The 16,995-nt window shown below is 38.1% G+C and overlaps 1 protein-coding gene across 4 annotated transcripts in view; it reads left to right on the top strand.

The window, feature by feature from the left end:
- TPD52L1 (TPD52 like 1) overlaps nucleotides 1–16,995 on the top strand; it is an 89,796-nt gene that overhangs the window by 47,449 nt on the left and 25,352 nt on the right. For all 4 annotated transcript variants that reach the window (XM_079148276.1, XM_079148278.1, XM_079148277.1 and 1 more), the window contains exons 2-3: nucleotides 4,668–4,783; nucleotides 15,151–15,299. In XM_079148276.1, the coding sequence (XP_079004402.1) occupies nucleotides 4,668–4,783; nucleotides 15,151–15,299 (265 nt within the window). The remainder of the gene's footprint in view (nucleotides 1–4,667; nucleotides 4,784–15,150; nucleotides 15,300–16,995) is intronic.

Raw genomic sequence — 16,995 nt, 5'->3', positions numbered from 1 at the left:
TCCCTTCCTCTTCCTACCATCTCCAAGGGATAGAACAGGAGACCTATACATCCTTTGTAAATTGTAGTATGCTGTGTTTATAAGGGGAACTGCTTTGAACTGTGTGTCCAGGGATTAGCCTCTGCTATGCCAAGAGGGAAACAAAGAATATGTAGAACATCGCCTCCTAAGAAAATTGCTTATTTTGCAAAGTTGTTGTTTTGCTTACAAATTAAATTTCAAATGCCAGAAATCCAAATATTAACTTTTTTTGTGTGTTTCTTTTACGTCTTTCTGCCACCTCAGGCAGATGGATGTCTTACATCAGCTAGGAAAATACCATATTCTTGGGGAGACACAAAAGAATACAGCACTTACTCTTTTTAGAAAAAAGTGTGTTGCTTTTGTGCAGTGTGTTGCTCTAGTTTTTATGGAAATTTTAAAGCTTGACAGCATTTTCACATAGATCCTCTGACTTACTGGTTTTGAAACTTAGCAACAGTCCTGTAAGGTGTCCATTTTACAGATGAAGTAATCAAGGTCATATGTAGTCTGCTAGTTAGTGGCTAAATCACAACTAGAATGCCAGTTCTCCCTACTCCCACTTTGGTGCTCTTTGCTCTCTACCAAAGAGAGGGCACAGTTGACACTTTTGGAAAAGAGAAACAAGTGCTTAAAGTTGGCTCATAATATACCGTTAGTTGCTAAAAATTGTGATTCTTGAGTGATTTTACCCCTTGATAACTGCTTTCATCAAAAAGTATGTTTTTAATCTTCAATATCTGCTTCTATGGGAACAGGTAATCTTATAATTCTATAATCCATTCTCACATCATCTGTTGCTTGGCATCTTTTATTATTCTCTCTCTCTCTCTCTCTCTCTCTCTCTCTCTCTCTCTCTCTCTCACTCACTCTCTCTCTCTCTCTCACTCTCTTTCCTGATTTTGACTCAGTTTCACTGGTAAATCATCTTTCTTTAAAAAAAATACACTCCTCTTTTTATCTACTCTTTGATTTTGATTATCCTTTGACTTTGTAATTTGATTGCTGCTTCCATGACCCAGAGAATGGAACTTGTTCTGCTGAGCACAGCAGGTCTTGTTTGCATTTTGTTTGTGTTAATGTGGCACCTTGTGCTGCACTGTTCAACTCAGAGATCACCCACTGGGATAGGATGTGGCAGGGAAATAGATGCACAAATAGAAAAAGAAGAAAGGAAACGTGGACCTGGACTAGCTATCAGTCTGGTCTCTGGGCAGATTTCTTGAATGGGTGGTTTCTGGCAGTGAGACTTGGAAGGAGTCATGAGATCTCTGAAGAGTGGGACTGGTAACAGGTAACAGTTGGAGTCCAGGGCAGAATATCTCACTTTATCGTTTATGCATCTCCTCTCAGCTGGGCATTGGGTCTGCCTCTTCCTTGAAAAGTCTGAGTCCTTGGAGCTTTTATCTGTTCACTGACCTGTGTCTTCTCAGACTGTGAAAATAAGGGAAGATTGAGAAGTTGGATTCTAGCTAAGTTTGAGCAATTTTTGTAGGTCCCTGGGCTAGGCTCAGCTGGGGAGAAGACCACAGTGTCTTGCACTTTCCACCATGGCTCTCTTCTAACCCCTGGTGCAAGGGACAGCTTACCTTCTGAATCCGTCTCTTGTACCTGTGCTTGGAATTGCTTTGATTCCTGGATTAGGCAGTTATCCTTAAACACTGGCTAAAAATACATTGACCACATATAAACATATTTACTGGAGAAATAAATAAAATATTTCCCCCAATAGTCTGTAGTTGTATTGTTGTGTGAAGAGTTTTCTCTTTATTCTCCTAAGTCTGTATTCTTATAGGTTTCTTGTGTTTGCATAATACTGGTATATATTCTCTAGGGGATAATTTGGCAGTAGGTTTAAAAATGTTCTTACCCTTTGGATATTCCAATGTATAGAAAATCATCTATGCTTTGTCCAATAATTTAGCTAGGAGATGTTCCCTGCAGCTTCCCAGAAAAATAGAATAAGTCATCAATTACCTATGTGGCAAAAAACTTCACAGTCATCAAAAATATATAAATGTGGATATGTGCTTTTAGAAATGAAAAGAGACTGATATATTCTATTGAAAAAAATAAATCATGCTGTACACGTGCACAAGAAAATGTATCTTTCCATGGAAGAAATACAAGAAAGTAAGGACCAAAGTGATTACTATTCTTGGGTAGCATGATGAATGGTGATTTTAACTAATAATGTATCATTTTATTCTACTGTCTTCTACAATGAACAAATGTTACTTGTGAGGAAAAAAGTTATTTAGCATTGAAACTGGCCTCTGGGTAGAGAGGGCAAGGGTCTGATGGTCTTGGATCAGTGGTAGACCGCAATTACTACTGTGTGTTAGTGTGTTAGCTGTGGTACGATGTGTTAGTGGTACCCTGCTCATTCAGACAAAAGGACGTGGGTTTGAGGGACTCAGCATATGACTAGCTTCAGAAGAATCATGCAAATTTGGGTCATATTTTTATTCTCTTTATCTGACATGTTCTGATTATGTAGGGTAATTTTTACCTTTCTCTTTTCATTTCAGACAAAATTCATTTTGTTTTAATAAGTAATAAATAGGTTAAAAAAAGACTATTTACAAAATAAAGGTAAAATACACAACATATACATGCACAGAAATTCTGTGCCACAATAAGGAAGCATTGGCATTAATCCTACAGGGTTACTATAACCTCTACCTGATCCTACACCCTTCAGACAGAGAAAACCAGTCCTGAATTCTTTATCCTTGTCTGACATTTTAAATATAATTTTATGCTAAGCAATATTTTATTTAGTTTGTGCGCTTTGGTACTTCATGTGAGTGGAATTATGCTTTATTGGTCATCTGCAAATTATGTTTTTCATTCAGAATCTTTTCTCTACATTTCATCCACATAGTGTGGTAGCTGTTGTTCACTCACTGTGCTGTTGTCAAGCCTGTGTTGTGTAATTGCACCCTGACATACTTATGCAATGTCCGGTTTATGGACTTTTTGCATGAAAGTTGTTATTAATAATGGTGCTCATTTATAGTATCTGATGCTCATGTAAAATATTGGTTATATACATAAGCATAGAATTGCTGGGTTGTAGAGTGTGCAAAAATTAAGTTCTAATAGGTAATGCTAAATTATTTTCCAAATTATATTTTTACTTATTTAATTATTTATATTCTTTACAGTAGCATATGGGATCTGTATCCTCCATGTAGTCATGAACACTTAATAATGTCAGTTTGAAAATTTTTTCCAATCCAGTGAACACGAAATGATTCAACTAGTGTTCCCCTGGGTATCAATGAAGTTGTGCAGAATTCTTAAGTTTATTAACTATTTGTGATTGCTTCCTAGAAAAAAATCTGTTTGGGTCTTTGGCCCATTTTTCTGTTGGGATTTTTCTGTTTTTCAAATTGGTTTGTAAAATTTCTATATATTCTTAGGATCAAAACTTTTGTTAATTATGCATGTGACAGTTACCTTTTGGTTAGTGGCTTGTCTTTGCATTTCCTTGCAGTATCTGATGAAGAGACATTCTTAATCTTATCCGTCCTTTCTACCCTGGTTTACCTTTATTGTGTCTTATTTAAGAAAGCCCCTCCTACCCAGAGGGTCACAAGTTTAAACTCCTGGATTGTTTTCTAGAATGTCTATAGCTTTGTCCCAGTGAATGGCATGAAGTTGTCTAAACTTCCCATATAGATAGCTCTTTGTTCCAGGACAGTCTATTAAAAGGCCCTCCTTTTCCCACAGATGTGTAAATACCTGCTCTTCCACTAATCATATTGTAAATGAAGTTTCCACACATGTTTGGGCCTGTTTTCTGGGTCCTCCAGAGAACCTAGGCACAGTAGTCTGCCAGATGCCCAGGCATACTCCCAGGGAACTTCTTTATATTTAAATGAGAATGCATGCGTTGTTCTCATATAACAAGTTAGAGGTTGAACTATCCTCATGGTAGTTTGGCCATGGCACAATGATGGCATCAAGAAACCTGGCCCTTTGGTCGTCCCCTGCCTGAGCCTTAGTCTGTCATGCTTCCTCACAGTTGCCACTGTTCCAGTTTCAGAATCTTACCACATCTGAACTGGTTAAAGCCTTCATATTTTAAATTCTGGTCTGGAGATTGTTTTGAAGCCGCAGTAGAGTGCATTCAGGTGACAAGGTCACCTGGAGTTCTACTAGGGGTTTTCAGTTCTCAGTAGACAGGTTTTTTGTCTGCCCATTAGGTGCTAAGCTTGCCTTGCAGACCCCTGTGGGGAAGGAAGGAAGGCATTCACTGCTAGCTCACCTGAAATGATGTTGCTCTGCAGGGATACGCGTTTCTGTAGAGGTCTCACATGAAACCCATCTCTTGGGTGGGCCTTGGGCCCCCTGAAATAGTAAAAAAGCAAACCGGGAATTCACCTATGTGGCAAAGATAGAAGTTGACGAAGCCTATTTTGCTAACATCTCTGGTTTCTCATTCCCACTTTTGACTCCTGAGCACTCTGCTCTCTTGGAGCTCATCACACATTTAGAATGATAGTTTTAATTTTCTGGAAGTTTTAGTTTTCCAGTGGGAGGGTCCGCCAGTGTCTCTAGTCCTCCAGGCTATGGAAATGGAAGTTGGCATAAATTTATTTTTAAAATTGCATTATGTTTATTAATTTTGCCTAAAGGTTTGTTGGAGACGGAACCATTGCAAGGACGAGATGAGGATGCAATAGCCAGTGCTGACTTCTCTAGCATGCTCTCTGAGGAGGAGAAGGAGGAGTTAAAGGCAGAGTTAGTTCAGGTATGTTTAGTAATCTTTATTTGCTGTTTCTGTCTTTTTGTGTGTGTGTGTGTGTGTGTGTGTGTGTGTGTGTGTGTGTGTGGTGCTGGGGATTGAACCCAGAACCCAGGGTCTTGTACACGTGAGGCAAGCACTTTACCAACTGAGCTATATCCCTAGCCCATGTCTTTGGTTCTTGAACATTAATATTAGTTCAACATAGGTCCCATATTGTGATTATTTTGTCTTTTGTTTATGAAAATGTAATAAATACATTGCAAGATGACTGATTTTTTTCCCCAAGTTATTTTTGTAAAGCTAATTGTCAGTTACCTGTTGGTTACAGTGGTAAAATGAATGGTTGAGCTGTTTTAATCAACAGCAATAACTAGTGTTAAATATTTACTTTTTGTTCTTTTTAGTATCAGGATACTGTGGGAATAAGTCACCTATAAACCTGAATGAAATTTGTTTAAGGCTTTGTACAAATGCAAGCTCCTTTTCAAGAGCTGTCTTAAGTCAGCAACTTAGCTTTCTGTGAGATGGGTTTTTCTAAAAAACAATTCATGAAAAAGTCAAGTATGGAATCAAGTAAATTTACTCTTTAGCAGAAGAATAAAGTGGGGGTGGAGAAGAAAGCGACCATAGTTGAAGCTTAATTAGATCTTGTGTAGTTCCTGTGGGATCTGGATTAGAGGAGAGGAGGATGCTGGTCTTATAGGGAGCAAAGCTTTTGCCCAGGCCCTTTGTAGGACCCATTGACCCTTAGACATGTCACTGAAGAGGTTCACTTTTTGGGTGGAGAGGGCTGGAAAAAGGACTCCTTGAATAGACTGTCGCAGGAGGACAAGAGAGATAGAGGCCAGTCTCCTTCTGCATTCTGTTCCCAGTGCACAAGGCAGGAGGTGCCCTTTCCCACTGGAAGCAATACTTTCCCTTCCTGTCCTGGCCTTTGCCCAGGCTCAGTACACCACTTTAAGCTCCACCAGATCCTCTGCCCCTTTGTCCACTCTGTTCTGGTGGCATATGTTATGATAGCTCACCATAATATTAAGACTTCCCAGATGCTTTTACAAGAAACATCCTAAAATAATTTCATTAAAAACTGTTTTAAATGTTATTTTTAATTGACACATAATAGTTGCACATAGTTACAGAGTACAGTGATCAAATCAGAGTAATTAGCACCTCTATCACCCCAAATATTTATCCTTGCTTAGTGGTGAGAACACATTCAAAAATCTTCTCTTCTAGAAGGTTATTTTGAAATATATAATATGATATTGTTAACTATAGTCACCTTACTGTGAAATAGAATACCACAACTTATTTCTTCTCTGTAATTTTGTGCATGTTGACTAATCCATTCCCCCTTCTGCCTACCCTTCCAGTTTCTGATAACTACTGTTCTCTGCTTCTATAAGATCAGTTATTTTTGATTCTACAAATGAGTGAGATCATATTGTATTTGTCTTTCTATCCCTGACTTTAAAATAATTTCAATTTAATTTCAAAGAGCAACTTTTTCCTCTGGTGCAATTAGAAATTATTTCAGTAACAGCTTATGTCAAACAGCTTGGGTCTTTAGCTGGTTCTGTCTGTGGCCACCAATTGGCCACACAGACCAGAGTATGCAGACCAAAGTTGGTCTTAATGGGTATTGGGCTAGCCCCACATTTTCTTATGGTCCCAGATTCTGGTTCATGACCTGTTCATGTCGACTGCCTTGCCCAAAAGTTTTTTTTCTTGCAGATAGGTGTAAGCTAACTGACTCTAAGCTAAAACAACTCCTTCTCTGAGAGTGTTTTTATCCGTGTACAGGCACAACCTCTGTTACATACCAGCTGCTATAAAATGCCTTGATTTTTCTGGGTTCTGCAATGACTGACAGGTACATGTGTACATCCTTGTGCATTCTATATTTTCTAAATGTTTAGCAATGAGCATTTATTACTTCTATGATCAAAGAAAGAATAAATAGTGGTTTGGTTGTTTTAAAATTTTTTTAGTTGCAGATGGACACAATACCTTTATTTTATTCATTTATTTTTATGTAGTGCTGAAGATCAAATCCAGTGCCTCATACGTGCTAGGCAAGTGCTCTACCACTGAGCCACAACCCCAGCCCAATAAGCACTGGTTTTAAATGGATGTCTCCTAATACAAAAAACTAGCAGTGTTTTCAGAAATTCCTGTCTCATTTGGTCACTGTAATAAGCTTCCAGCAAATTTCATTTCTAAGATGTTTGGAGCCTGACTTCTGAAGATAACACCACTCTTTGATACTGTGTTCAAGTTATGGGGATTCATGCTTTCATCCTCCATAATGCATTAGCCTTCAGTGCAAGAGCTCCTTGCCTTATTTCTGGCTTCTTCAGATGAAGTACTGCATGTTGCCAAAGGTAATATCATAGGCACTTAGGCACGACTGGGCCCCATAGCTAGTGAAAAGCAAAGCAAGATATCCTTGTGATTTTTCTTCTTTGCATTTCCACTTCTTCTCCCTCCACCTCAGGCCACCCCTACTTTATTCTTATTCTTTTCCTAACTCTGCTCTAATCTTTTACAAGTACATGTGCATGAGCATGTATGTGCACAAACATATACATGCACACACAGAGCAAATCAGGTCTTTTCACATCACAGATGCATTCGGATTTTGCCTTGGTGCTCAGGTTTCATTATAACAAGGATACCCAGAGATCCATCTCAGGAGTCTCACCATCACTTAAGAAGAATTAAGGCATCCTGTAGACAACTCTGCTCCTTGGTCTCAACTCTTCACAGACCTTCTTCCAGGGCCCTTGGTCAAAAGGAACAGTTCTCTGTGTCCAAGGGGAGATCTTACTGGGCCTGTTAGCTGCCTGGATGACTGCCTTTGATCCAGGCAAGCAGGGGTGGCCATGATCCTGAGCAAGGCTTCTGTGTATACAGACATCTCTCCTCTGATTGCTTTGCCAAAAACAGGTCTCTAGTGTGCCAAGTTTGCAGTCTGGTCTTTAGTTCACTCTTCTCCGTGGTTCCCACATGTCCTCCTGTTGTCTTCTTGTTGTGCTGGCTCTCTCCCCTGCTCTCTCTGCTCCCCCAGCCTTACTACGCTGCTGTGTTGTGGATTCCCCAGGAGGATGGCCTTGAACTTCCACTCCTCACAAGCCATCACTCAAACAGCCAACCTTTTCATATATTTATCAAGTGGGGGCAACAGGAAAACTTCTCCTTTTGGTGGGAGAAATAACATAAGCCAGTTATGTCAAAAAGGCTTTGTCTCAGATGAATTCAGCTTTTTTTGAAAGAAATAGTTTTTAAAGAAATGTCTTTTAACAGAATTCAGTTTTTAATTTATGGTCATGCTATATGTGTGCTCTAGAAAGTCCCCTGAATGTGAAGCCAACATCATCTCTGATCTGGTGCTGTGGTTTGTGCATACAAGAGGTTTAGTTAATATAGTTAATTGAAATTGTTATGCAGCTTATGCAAATATATATGTTTGCAAATGCTAAAAATAGAATATGCATTTTACAAACCTTATCAAAAAAGAAAGTAATATTTTGTTTTTGATATTTGTTGTCTTTGTTACCAGATGTTTTTGAGGTTTTGAAACATTTTAATTTCTCTCTCTCTTAAAATAAATTTGATGAATTATTCTGTTACTCTCATCCCACTTCCACTTTAATTTCACTGAGCTGCATTTTGTGCTTGGCATTGGAATTATGGATAATGTGTCTTGGTTTTTGGAAGGGATGAAGTGTAGGCATTAGTACTGTCCATTTGTGGTTGTATAATAATCAAATACTGCCAATGGCTCCTAGATAAAATGACTCAAGAAAAAATAGGTATTGATAGTTGTTGGAAATATACCAAATGATATTACCAAGTAGGCAAAGCCTATATTTGTGCTCCCTCCAACTTTGTCTTGACTCTTCCTTCTTCATTTAGTGCATAGGTCCCCAAGGATGCACAGTGTCCTCAGCTACTGTCTCTTAGGCTCCCACAAAAGAGCCTTGAGCCCTTGGTTTTTCTCTCTTGGTTCCTTCTTCAAGACCTCCTCTCTTTCTAGATTGAGCTAGTGAGCAGCTCACATGTGTGTTTATAGCCAATGAGGCCTTAATGTCATGCTCTGCCCAGACAGTATGTGCATTTTCATTTTTCTTCTCTGGCACTGTCAGCCCAAGTCAGGAGGAGGCTGAAGAGGCAGATCTTAAAGCGGTATGTGTAAGACACCCAACGTTATCATTCCTAAGCATTACACTGATGATTCATAATTGATGAAAGTTTTACTCCTGGGTTTTAGTTATAAATTTCATAGATTGCTGATAAAATAGAAAAGTAAAATTTAAATCTTAACATAAATTTCATATTGAAGGTAATTCATTAGGTAATTCAGATTAATTAATTCACATTTTTTGCATTTTTGTCAAGTTTACAGAATGTAAGATTAACCATTTTTAAATGAACAATTCAGTGGATTTTGTGTACTCACAATGTATTATAAGCACCACCTCAGCGTGGTTCCAAAACATTTTTATCATCCTGAAAGGAAACTATGTACATTCAGCAGTTGCTTCCCATTCCTGCCTCCCCAGCCTCTGGCAGTGTTCCACCTGTGTTCTGTATAGACTGAGGGGCTTACCTATCTGAATCCATATAAGGACTTCACCTATCTGAGTATTTCAAATAAATTGAATTATACAATTTATTATGTTTGTGTCTGGCTTCTTTCAGGTAGCCTGATTTTTTTTCCTCCACATTTTTTATTCGTGCATTGTAGTTGTACATACTGGTGGGACTCGTTGTTATGTATTTGTACATGCACACTATTTAACAATATAATTTGACCAATATCCCTCCCCAGCACTTCCCCTCCCCCTCCTCTCCTGCCACCTACCGGTCCCTTCCCTCTATTCTACTGATTTCCCTTTGCTTTTCATGTGATCATCCTCCAACACACCTTTCTCTTCTGTTTTGTCTCTGTCTTCCACATATGAGAGAAAACATAAGACCTTGACCTTCTGAGTTTGGCTTATTTTGCTTAACATAATGGTTTCAAGTTCCATCCACTTTACAAATGACATAATTTCATTTTTTATGGCTGAATAAAACTCCATTGTGTATATATACCACGTTTTCTGTATCCATTCATCCATTGATGGACACTTGTAGAATAACGTTTCTGAGGTTCGTTACTCAATACTTCATTTCTTTTTAAGGTTGAATAGAATTGTAATATAAACTACCATTTATGTATTTATGGACTGTTTCTGTCCCTTGGCTATTGTGATTAGTGTTGTGCTGTGAACATGGATGTACAGATATTTGTTTGCATATCTGTTCTCAGCTTCTTGAGGTGTGTAACCAGGAGTAGAACTGCTGGATCAAATGGTAATTCTGTATTTAACTTTTTGAGAAACCTCTGTACTGTGATCCACAGTGGCTGAACTATTTCACATTCTCACCAGCAACATACAAAGGTTCCATTTCCCCCACATCTGTATCAGCACTTGTTATTACTGCAATTCATATTTGAATAATCAAATTTAAATATCTCATTTTGGTCAATAATATTTACTTATCCTATAAGTAGATGTTCTAGGAAGTCAAGAAACCAAAGAAACATGCTATAAAGTTCTAATGAAGATTATTATTTTAAATTAAATGGAAAGAATGTAGTAAATACTTTCATCGATTAATATGATTTACCTTTATTCCATTTTGTTTCAAATTTGATGTGAGGATTTTCCATACTAACTGCCTCAGAGTATCTGGGGATGCTTGTTGAATAATATAAGTTGTCTGGTCCCAAAACATTTGAGATATCAGAATCTCAGGGCATTAAGAATGGGGTGTATAGCTGGGATTCTGCACCCGAACAATGCTCTCTAGGTGACTCTTCTTTGAACTGAAATTGAGAAGCACTGACAGAACTAGTTCCAGAAAGTTTCTTTATCAAATGAGGGATTGAATTTTACCACCATCGTCCTTTAAAATACTTTATTTTTGAGGCGGGGTGGTACCAGAGATTGACTCAGGGGCACTTGACCACTGAGCCACATCCCCAGCCCTATTTTTGTATTTTTATTTAGAGACAGGGTCTCCCTGAGTTGCTTAGCGCCTCATTTTTGCTCAGGCTGGTTTTGAACTCGAGATCCTATTGTGTCAGCCTCCCAAGCCACTGGGATTACAGGTGTATGAAACCTTTAAAGTACTTTTGATTAAAGCCTTTTTCCTGTGGGGGGACCCTCGGCTCTGTAAATGAAGTGATAGGTTGCTTTGAATCTTATGAGTTTATGCAACTTTATTTTTACAGTTCCTGAGATTTCTTAATAGGTTTTTTTTCTGAGTAAAATATTTAAGTCTTTGAAAAATATACTAAAAGTTTTGAGAAGCTCAAGTCTTACATTTAAATGATGAGGTTAGAATTTCATTACAGAACCTAAGAATAATAGAAACAACTAAGTAATGAAGTTTATATCTCCATCCCTAGAGGCCTCTGTCCCCAAACACCATTTAAAGTGTGCCTACATTTTAAAATTATTAAGTATGGAATTTTATATTTCTTTCTTTAGTATGATGATGTCAGTTTTCTGTTACTGTGACAAAATACCTGAATTGATCAACTTATAAGGAGGAACAATTGGTTTTTACTTATTGTTCCAGGGGTTTCAGTCTATGGTTGCTTGACCATGGTGCTTTGAGCCTGTGGCAACACAGTAGTACATCATGATGAGACCATGTGGTGGAATAAGCTTACACCTCCTAGCATCCAGGAGGCAGAAGGAGAGAGAGGAAGAGACCAGCACTCCATTATCCCCTTCAAGGGCATACCCCCAATGACCTAATTTCCTTCCATGAGGCCCTACCTCCCCAAAGTTCTACCACAGACTGGCGACTAAGCCTCTAACACATGAACCTTTTGGGGGATCCTCCAGATCCAAACTATAGCAGACAGTAATAGGTAAATTGGTCACTTTAGTGTTTCTCTCTCACTTTTTCTGTGATCAATATTTCATTGAAAAATCTAATGAAAACTGAATACTTACTTCTCTCCTGCAGATAACAAATAAATAACTCATGGTCACCCCATAATTTTGAATATATTTCTGGAGTTCCAAGAATATGAAGTTGAAAATATTAAAATATTGAAACCTCTTTCTTCCTTTTTTTCTAGATCAATAGTTTATTTCTGTAAGTTAAATTTTTTCCCATTATTTTTATTGCCCAGTAGAAACTGCAGCCATGCCCGGTGCACCAAAATAATAGACTTCCAGTAATTTCCGTCACTCTAAATGAAAGCAAGGTCTTTCTGATAGAGAATAAAAGTCACCATTCAGTCCAAGCATTTTCTGTAGTAAAAGAGCAAGAGATACACCATGAGAAATATTGGGCAATGGACGAATTGAAAGAGGACATATTGACAAAGATGAAAAAGTGGAATGTGACATGATAACGAAAGAATAGAGGGGGTTGATTTTAAAATAAAGTGTGTTCTCATGTCATAGCAAGACAAAAAGCATTATTCCCTTGGGTTGTTCCTTGACCGTATCCCTTATGCACTTATCAGTCTAACTATGCCTACTGAAGACTCTCACTCATCGAGAAAAGGGCTCTATTGATTATGCATGCCTGTGAAATGTGGAGTTTATTTTACATTGTAGAAGTATATCCAAGAACATATAAAAATGTTCTATGACACAAAAAAATTGATAATATTAAAATGTCAGAACATTTTGCTGATACTAAAACCCCCAAGTTATCGTTCTCTCCTTCTGTGGTTTTCAGGATGTTTCTCATTGAACTTCTGCTTCTTGTTGAAGTGATTGTTTGTGTATATGAGGAATCATGGTTGAGGGTGCAGCCCAGTGACAGAGCTGTATGCAAAACATGCAGGAGGCCCTGGATTCAACCCCAGCATGCAAAACATCAACAACAAACAAACAAACAAACACCACAACCTGATCTTATTGATATCTTCCTTAAGCTAGTAAGAATACTGTTTTTCCAAAGATAGACACCATTCTTAAACTGCTGTTGTGGCACCTCTGTCTCTGGTGACATTTTCAAGATGTATAATGGATTAGTGATGTAATTTGTGGTCAGAAGTAGAGTGGCACTTTGAACATAACTGAGACACAACTCCTCCTCCCTTTTAATTTTTATTTTTAAGTGAGAAACCTAGAAAACGCATGAGGTTTATTAACCTCATGCATGTGGGAGGCTAAGGAAGTCCTAGTGATTCTTTCCTGGCTTGACAAAGAAAATCCACAAATATTTCTACTTTTTAGAAAGCAAAAATACAAATTTAAGCACTATTACCAGGGTAATACACATAACACATCTATATGTATAGTGCAGTCAATTCAAGTATGACAAACAATTAAAATTGGACCTTGTGGAGGTTCCGATTTATTTTTATTGAATACAACAAAACTCTCTAATCTGGGTATTTTGCACAGCTCGTTTGTTAGAAATTACATTTGCAAGAGCAATTTTGTAACATTGAAGAAATCTGCTTCCCACAGCATAAGGGAAGAAGAAATATGTTCATACAGAGCCCAGTATATGAATGTTCAGAGCAGCTTTATTTGTATTGGCCAAATGCAAATGTCCTTCAACAAGTAAAGAAACAACTGTCATTCATTTATTCAGTGGATTACTACTCTTCAATGAGAAGGGAAGGACATGACTAATGCAGCAATATGGGTAAATCTCAATAACCATGCCAAGTGAACCAAGTAAGGCAAAGAAGAGTATATAGTGTATGACTCAATTTATATAAAATTCTAGAAGATGCGAACCAAACTCTAACGGAAGAAAGAAGGTCACATGGTTGACTGGTGTGTAGTTGTGGGGAGAGGAAAGAAGAGTAAGGGAAGAATTATAAAGAGCAACAAGATGGTGATCGATATGTTTACATCCTTGAAAGAGCAACACAAACACACTGGTCTATATATTCTCCTTTCCTTAAAGCACTAGCTTGGTAAACCACAGTGTTTGCCATATCCTTACCTGCAGCAATACATGGGGTTGACAAAAAATAAGCAATACTGACTAGCAACGTTGGGAGTTGTTTTTTTAAAATAGAGTATATAGTGCAAAACTAATTTTTGTTCAAAAATTATATTCATATACAACTTTAGAAAAATATTTGGAAGATTAGTGTCTTAATCTGATTTCTGCTGTCATAGCAGAATAACACAGACCATGTAAACTATATGCAGTTTAGTTGGCTCACAGTTCTGGAGGCCAGGAAGTTCAAGAGCATGGTGCTGGCATCTGGTGAGGGCCTTCATGCTGCATGATAACATGGGAAAAGGCCAAGTGGAAGTGCACAAGATAGAGGATGGCATCAGTATTTAACCTTTATCTTAGTCAGCTTTTTCATTGCTGTGACCAAAAGACCTGACAAGAACAATTTTAGAGGAGCAAAAGTTTATTTGGTACTCATGGTTTCAGAGGTTTCGGTCCATAGATGGACCAACTTCATTGTTTTGGGCCCTGAGGCGAGGCAGAACATCATGGAGGAAGAGTGTGGAGAAGGAGGGCAGTTCAGGATATGGCCATAAGGACAGAGAGAACTCTCAGTCACCAGCAGCAAAATATAAACCCCAAAGGTACACCCCCAGCAACCCATCTGCTCCATCCACACCCTACCTGCCTACAGTCACCACCCAGTTAATCCATTCAAGTGGATTAATGCACTCATTAGGTTAAGGCTCTCAAAATCCAATCTTTTCGCTTCTAAACTTTCTTGTATTGTCTTACACATGAGTTTTTTTGGTGGACACCTCATATCTAAAGTACAACATTGTTTTATCAGGAGCCTACTCCTAAAGTAATTAATCCACTTCTGTGTGATGGTATTATCACCTTAGTGGTCTCACCACCTCCTAACATTGTTATAATGGAAATTAAATTTCAACTTGAGTTAGTTTTAAAGGGAACATTCAAATCAATAGCAGTTAGAAACCAAAAAATAGGTTGAGGATGTAGTGTCACTCAGTGGTAGAGCGAGTGCTTAGCGTGTGCAAAGACCTGGGTTCAATACCATCGTCATTGTTAAGGAAGGGAGAGAGAAAGGAAGGAAAGAACCAAAGAATGGTCTGCTATTTCCTACTAGGTTATACGTGATTTATTTTCCAATTTATATTGTGCTGTGAAATCTGAACTTTATTTCATGGAGTATTCATTACTTTTATAATCGTTAAAACTAAAAATTTCTCTTTGTGGTTTTTGCTTTGAGACTCTCTCATCTGTACAGAATGTGATTGGGACAGCCACACATGAGATAGTGACATTAGGCTCCAAATGCTGCTCTGGAGCACCGTAGTCTTTGGAAATATGCTTTTCATCTGTCTAATGTTTTGCCCCGTCATTTTTCCTCCTACCTGTAGCTAGAAGACGAAATTACAACATTACGACAAGTTTTGTCAGCGAAAGAAAGGCATCTGGTTGAGATCAAACAAAAACTCGGCATGAACCTGATGAATGAATTAAAGCAGAACTTCAGCAAAAGCTGGCATGACATGCAGACCACTACTGCGTGAGTATGACTTCCATGGGTTGGGTTTAAAAATGTGGAGAGGCACTATCTCACCATCTTCTGGGGGTTTTGTTTCTCCTACAAGGCTCATTATGTTTCTCCTACAAGGCTGGTTTGGTGCTTATAACAAAATAAAGAGCCTTTCCCATGTTGCATGGGAAAGAAACTCTATGAAAGAGATTAAAGGAACAAAAACTTTTGACTAAAACTCATTTTGTTCAGATTACTTTCATGGAACTTTATAGTTTAAATGTTTTTACTATATGTTTTAAACATTTTTTAAAATATATATATGTTTATTTTTTCATGAAAATTATAAGTGGGTCAGTATTTTTTTCTTAGAATACTGGACACTTGTCACTAGGTAGGCGACCAAGGAAGGCCCCCAGCAGGGAGAAGAGAATTTAAGCCCAGACCAGCAGATTCTTGACTTAGCCACAAAAAGTGTTTCAGGACATGTCAAAAGAGGCATGAACAGATTTATTTAGGAAAGCAAGCAATAGAGCAGGATACGTGTGCTTCAGAGCAAGATGAACCTTGGGGGTCTTGGGCTTTTCTATTTAGAGGAAACCTTTAAAACGGTAAACACGAGAAGCCGCTGGGGGTGACACGAGATTGGTGAACTTAATTCTCTTAATCATGGAGCACAGGACAGGTGACAATGGTCTGGTTCTTCCAGGATTGCCAGGTTAACATCATCTAGTTAATAATGTTTGGCATATCCCCATATCATAAGTCTCTGACAATATTTTTCCTTTGCTTTATTTAGTCTAAAGAAAATACACTGGCCTAGCAAAGTGTGTAGGCATTAATCATGTAGACTCCCAGGACTCTAAGATTCAAGGGCATTTTAAGAATTCAGGCCTGGAGGAAAATAAGCTTGAAGAGGAAAGTTCTTAGATTTAAATTGACAGTTTCTTTTCCTTCCCTGTTGGTCTTCTTTCTAGCAATCCTTATTTCTTCTATCCTCCTTCCACACTCACTATGTATTTTCATTTACTATCAAACATGGTTGACAGTTTTTGTACAGACTTTTTGGAAATTAATTTTAAAGGAAAACCTGTGCTGGGTGCTCTGACACTTGCCTGCAATCCCAGAAACTTGGTAGAGTGAGACCAGGAGGGTCACAAGCTTGCGGCCATCCTTGGCAACTTAGTGAGATCCTGACTCAAATTAAAAAATAAAAAGGACTAAGGATGTAGCTCAGTGGTAAGCACCCCTCGATTCAATCCCCAGCAACACACACAGGCACACATGAAAGAAAGGAAGGAAGGAAGAAAAGAAAACCTTGGGCCTCTCATCTTTCAGGATATACTTTTCATGAGTCTTCTAAAGAATATTTAAAGCTGTACTTAGAACAACAGAATGTTTTTGGATTTGCTGTGCCTTGTCTTGTCTTAAGCAAAGGACCAGTAACCTTGGTTATTCTATAATCATGTTTTCATTGACTTACTTTTTAAATTATGTGAAATGTTTATGGTGATAGTTTCCTAATGATTTAAAATATTTTGTTTTGTCAAGTGTCTTGAACCAAATGTTAAAAGTGTTCTCACATATGTGAAGTGATATTTTTCTTATTTTTGTGTTTTAAGGATAAGGGGCTAGTGGGGAGATCTAAAAGGCTTCCTATCCGTAGATTTAGCTTTAATCCTGAGTTTCACCCATCAAGAGATCTTTGCTTTTGAGTTATGCATGT

The sequence above is a fragment of the Sciurus vulgaris genome, assembly GCF_902686455.1.
Source record: "Sciurus vulgaris genome assembly, chromosome: 7".
Taxonomy (NCBI): domain Eukaryota; kingdom Metazoa; phylum Chordata; class Mammalia; order Rodentia; family Sciuridae; genus Sciurus; species Sciurus vulgaris.
The sequence above is the reverse complement of the archived record's forward strand: the minus strand, read 5'-3'. Positions and strand labels throughout refer to the sequence as shown.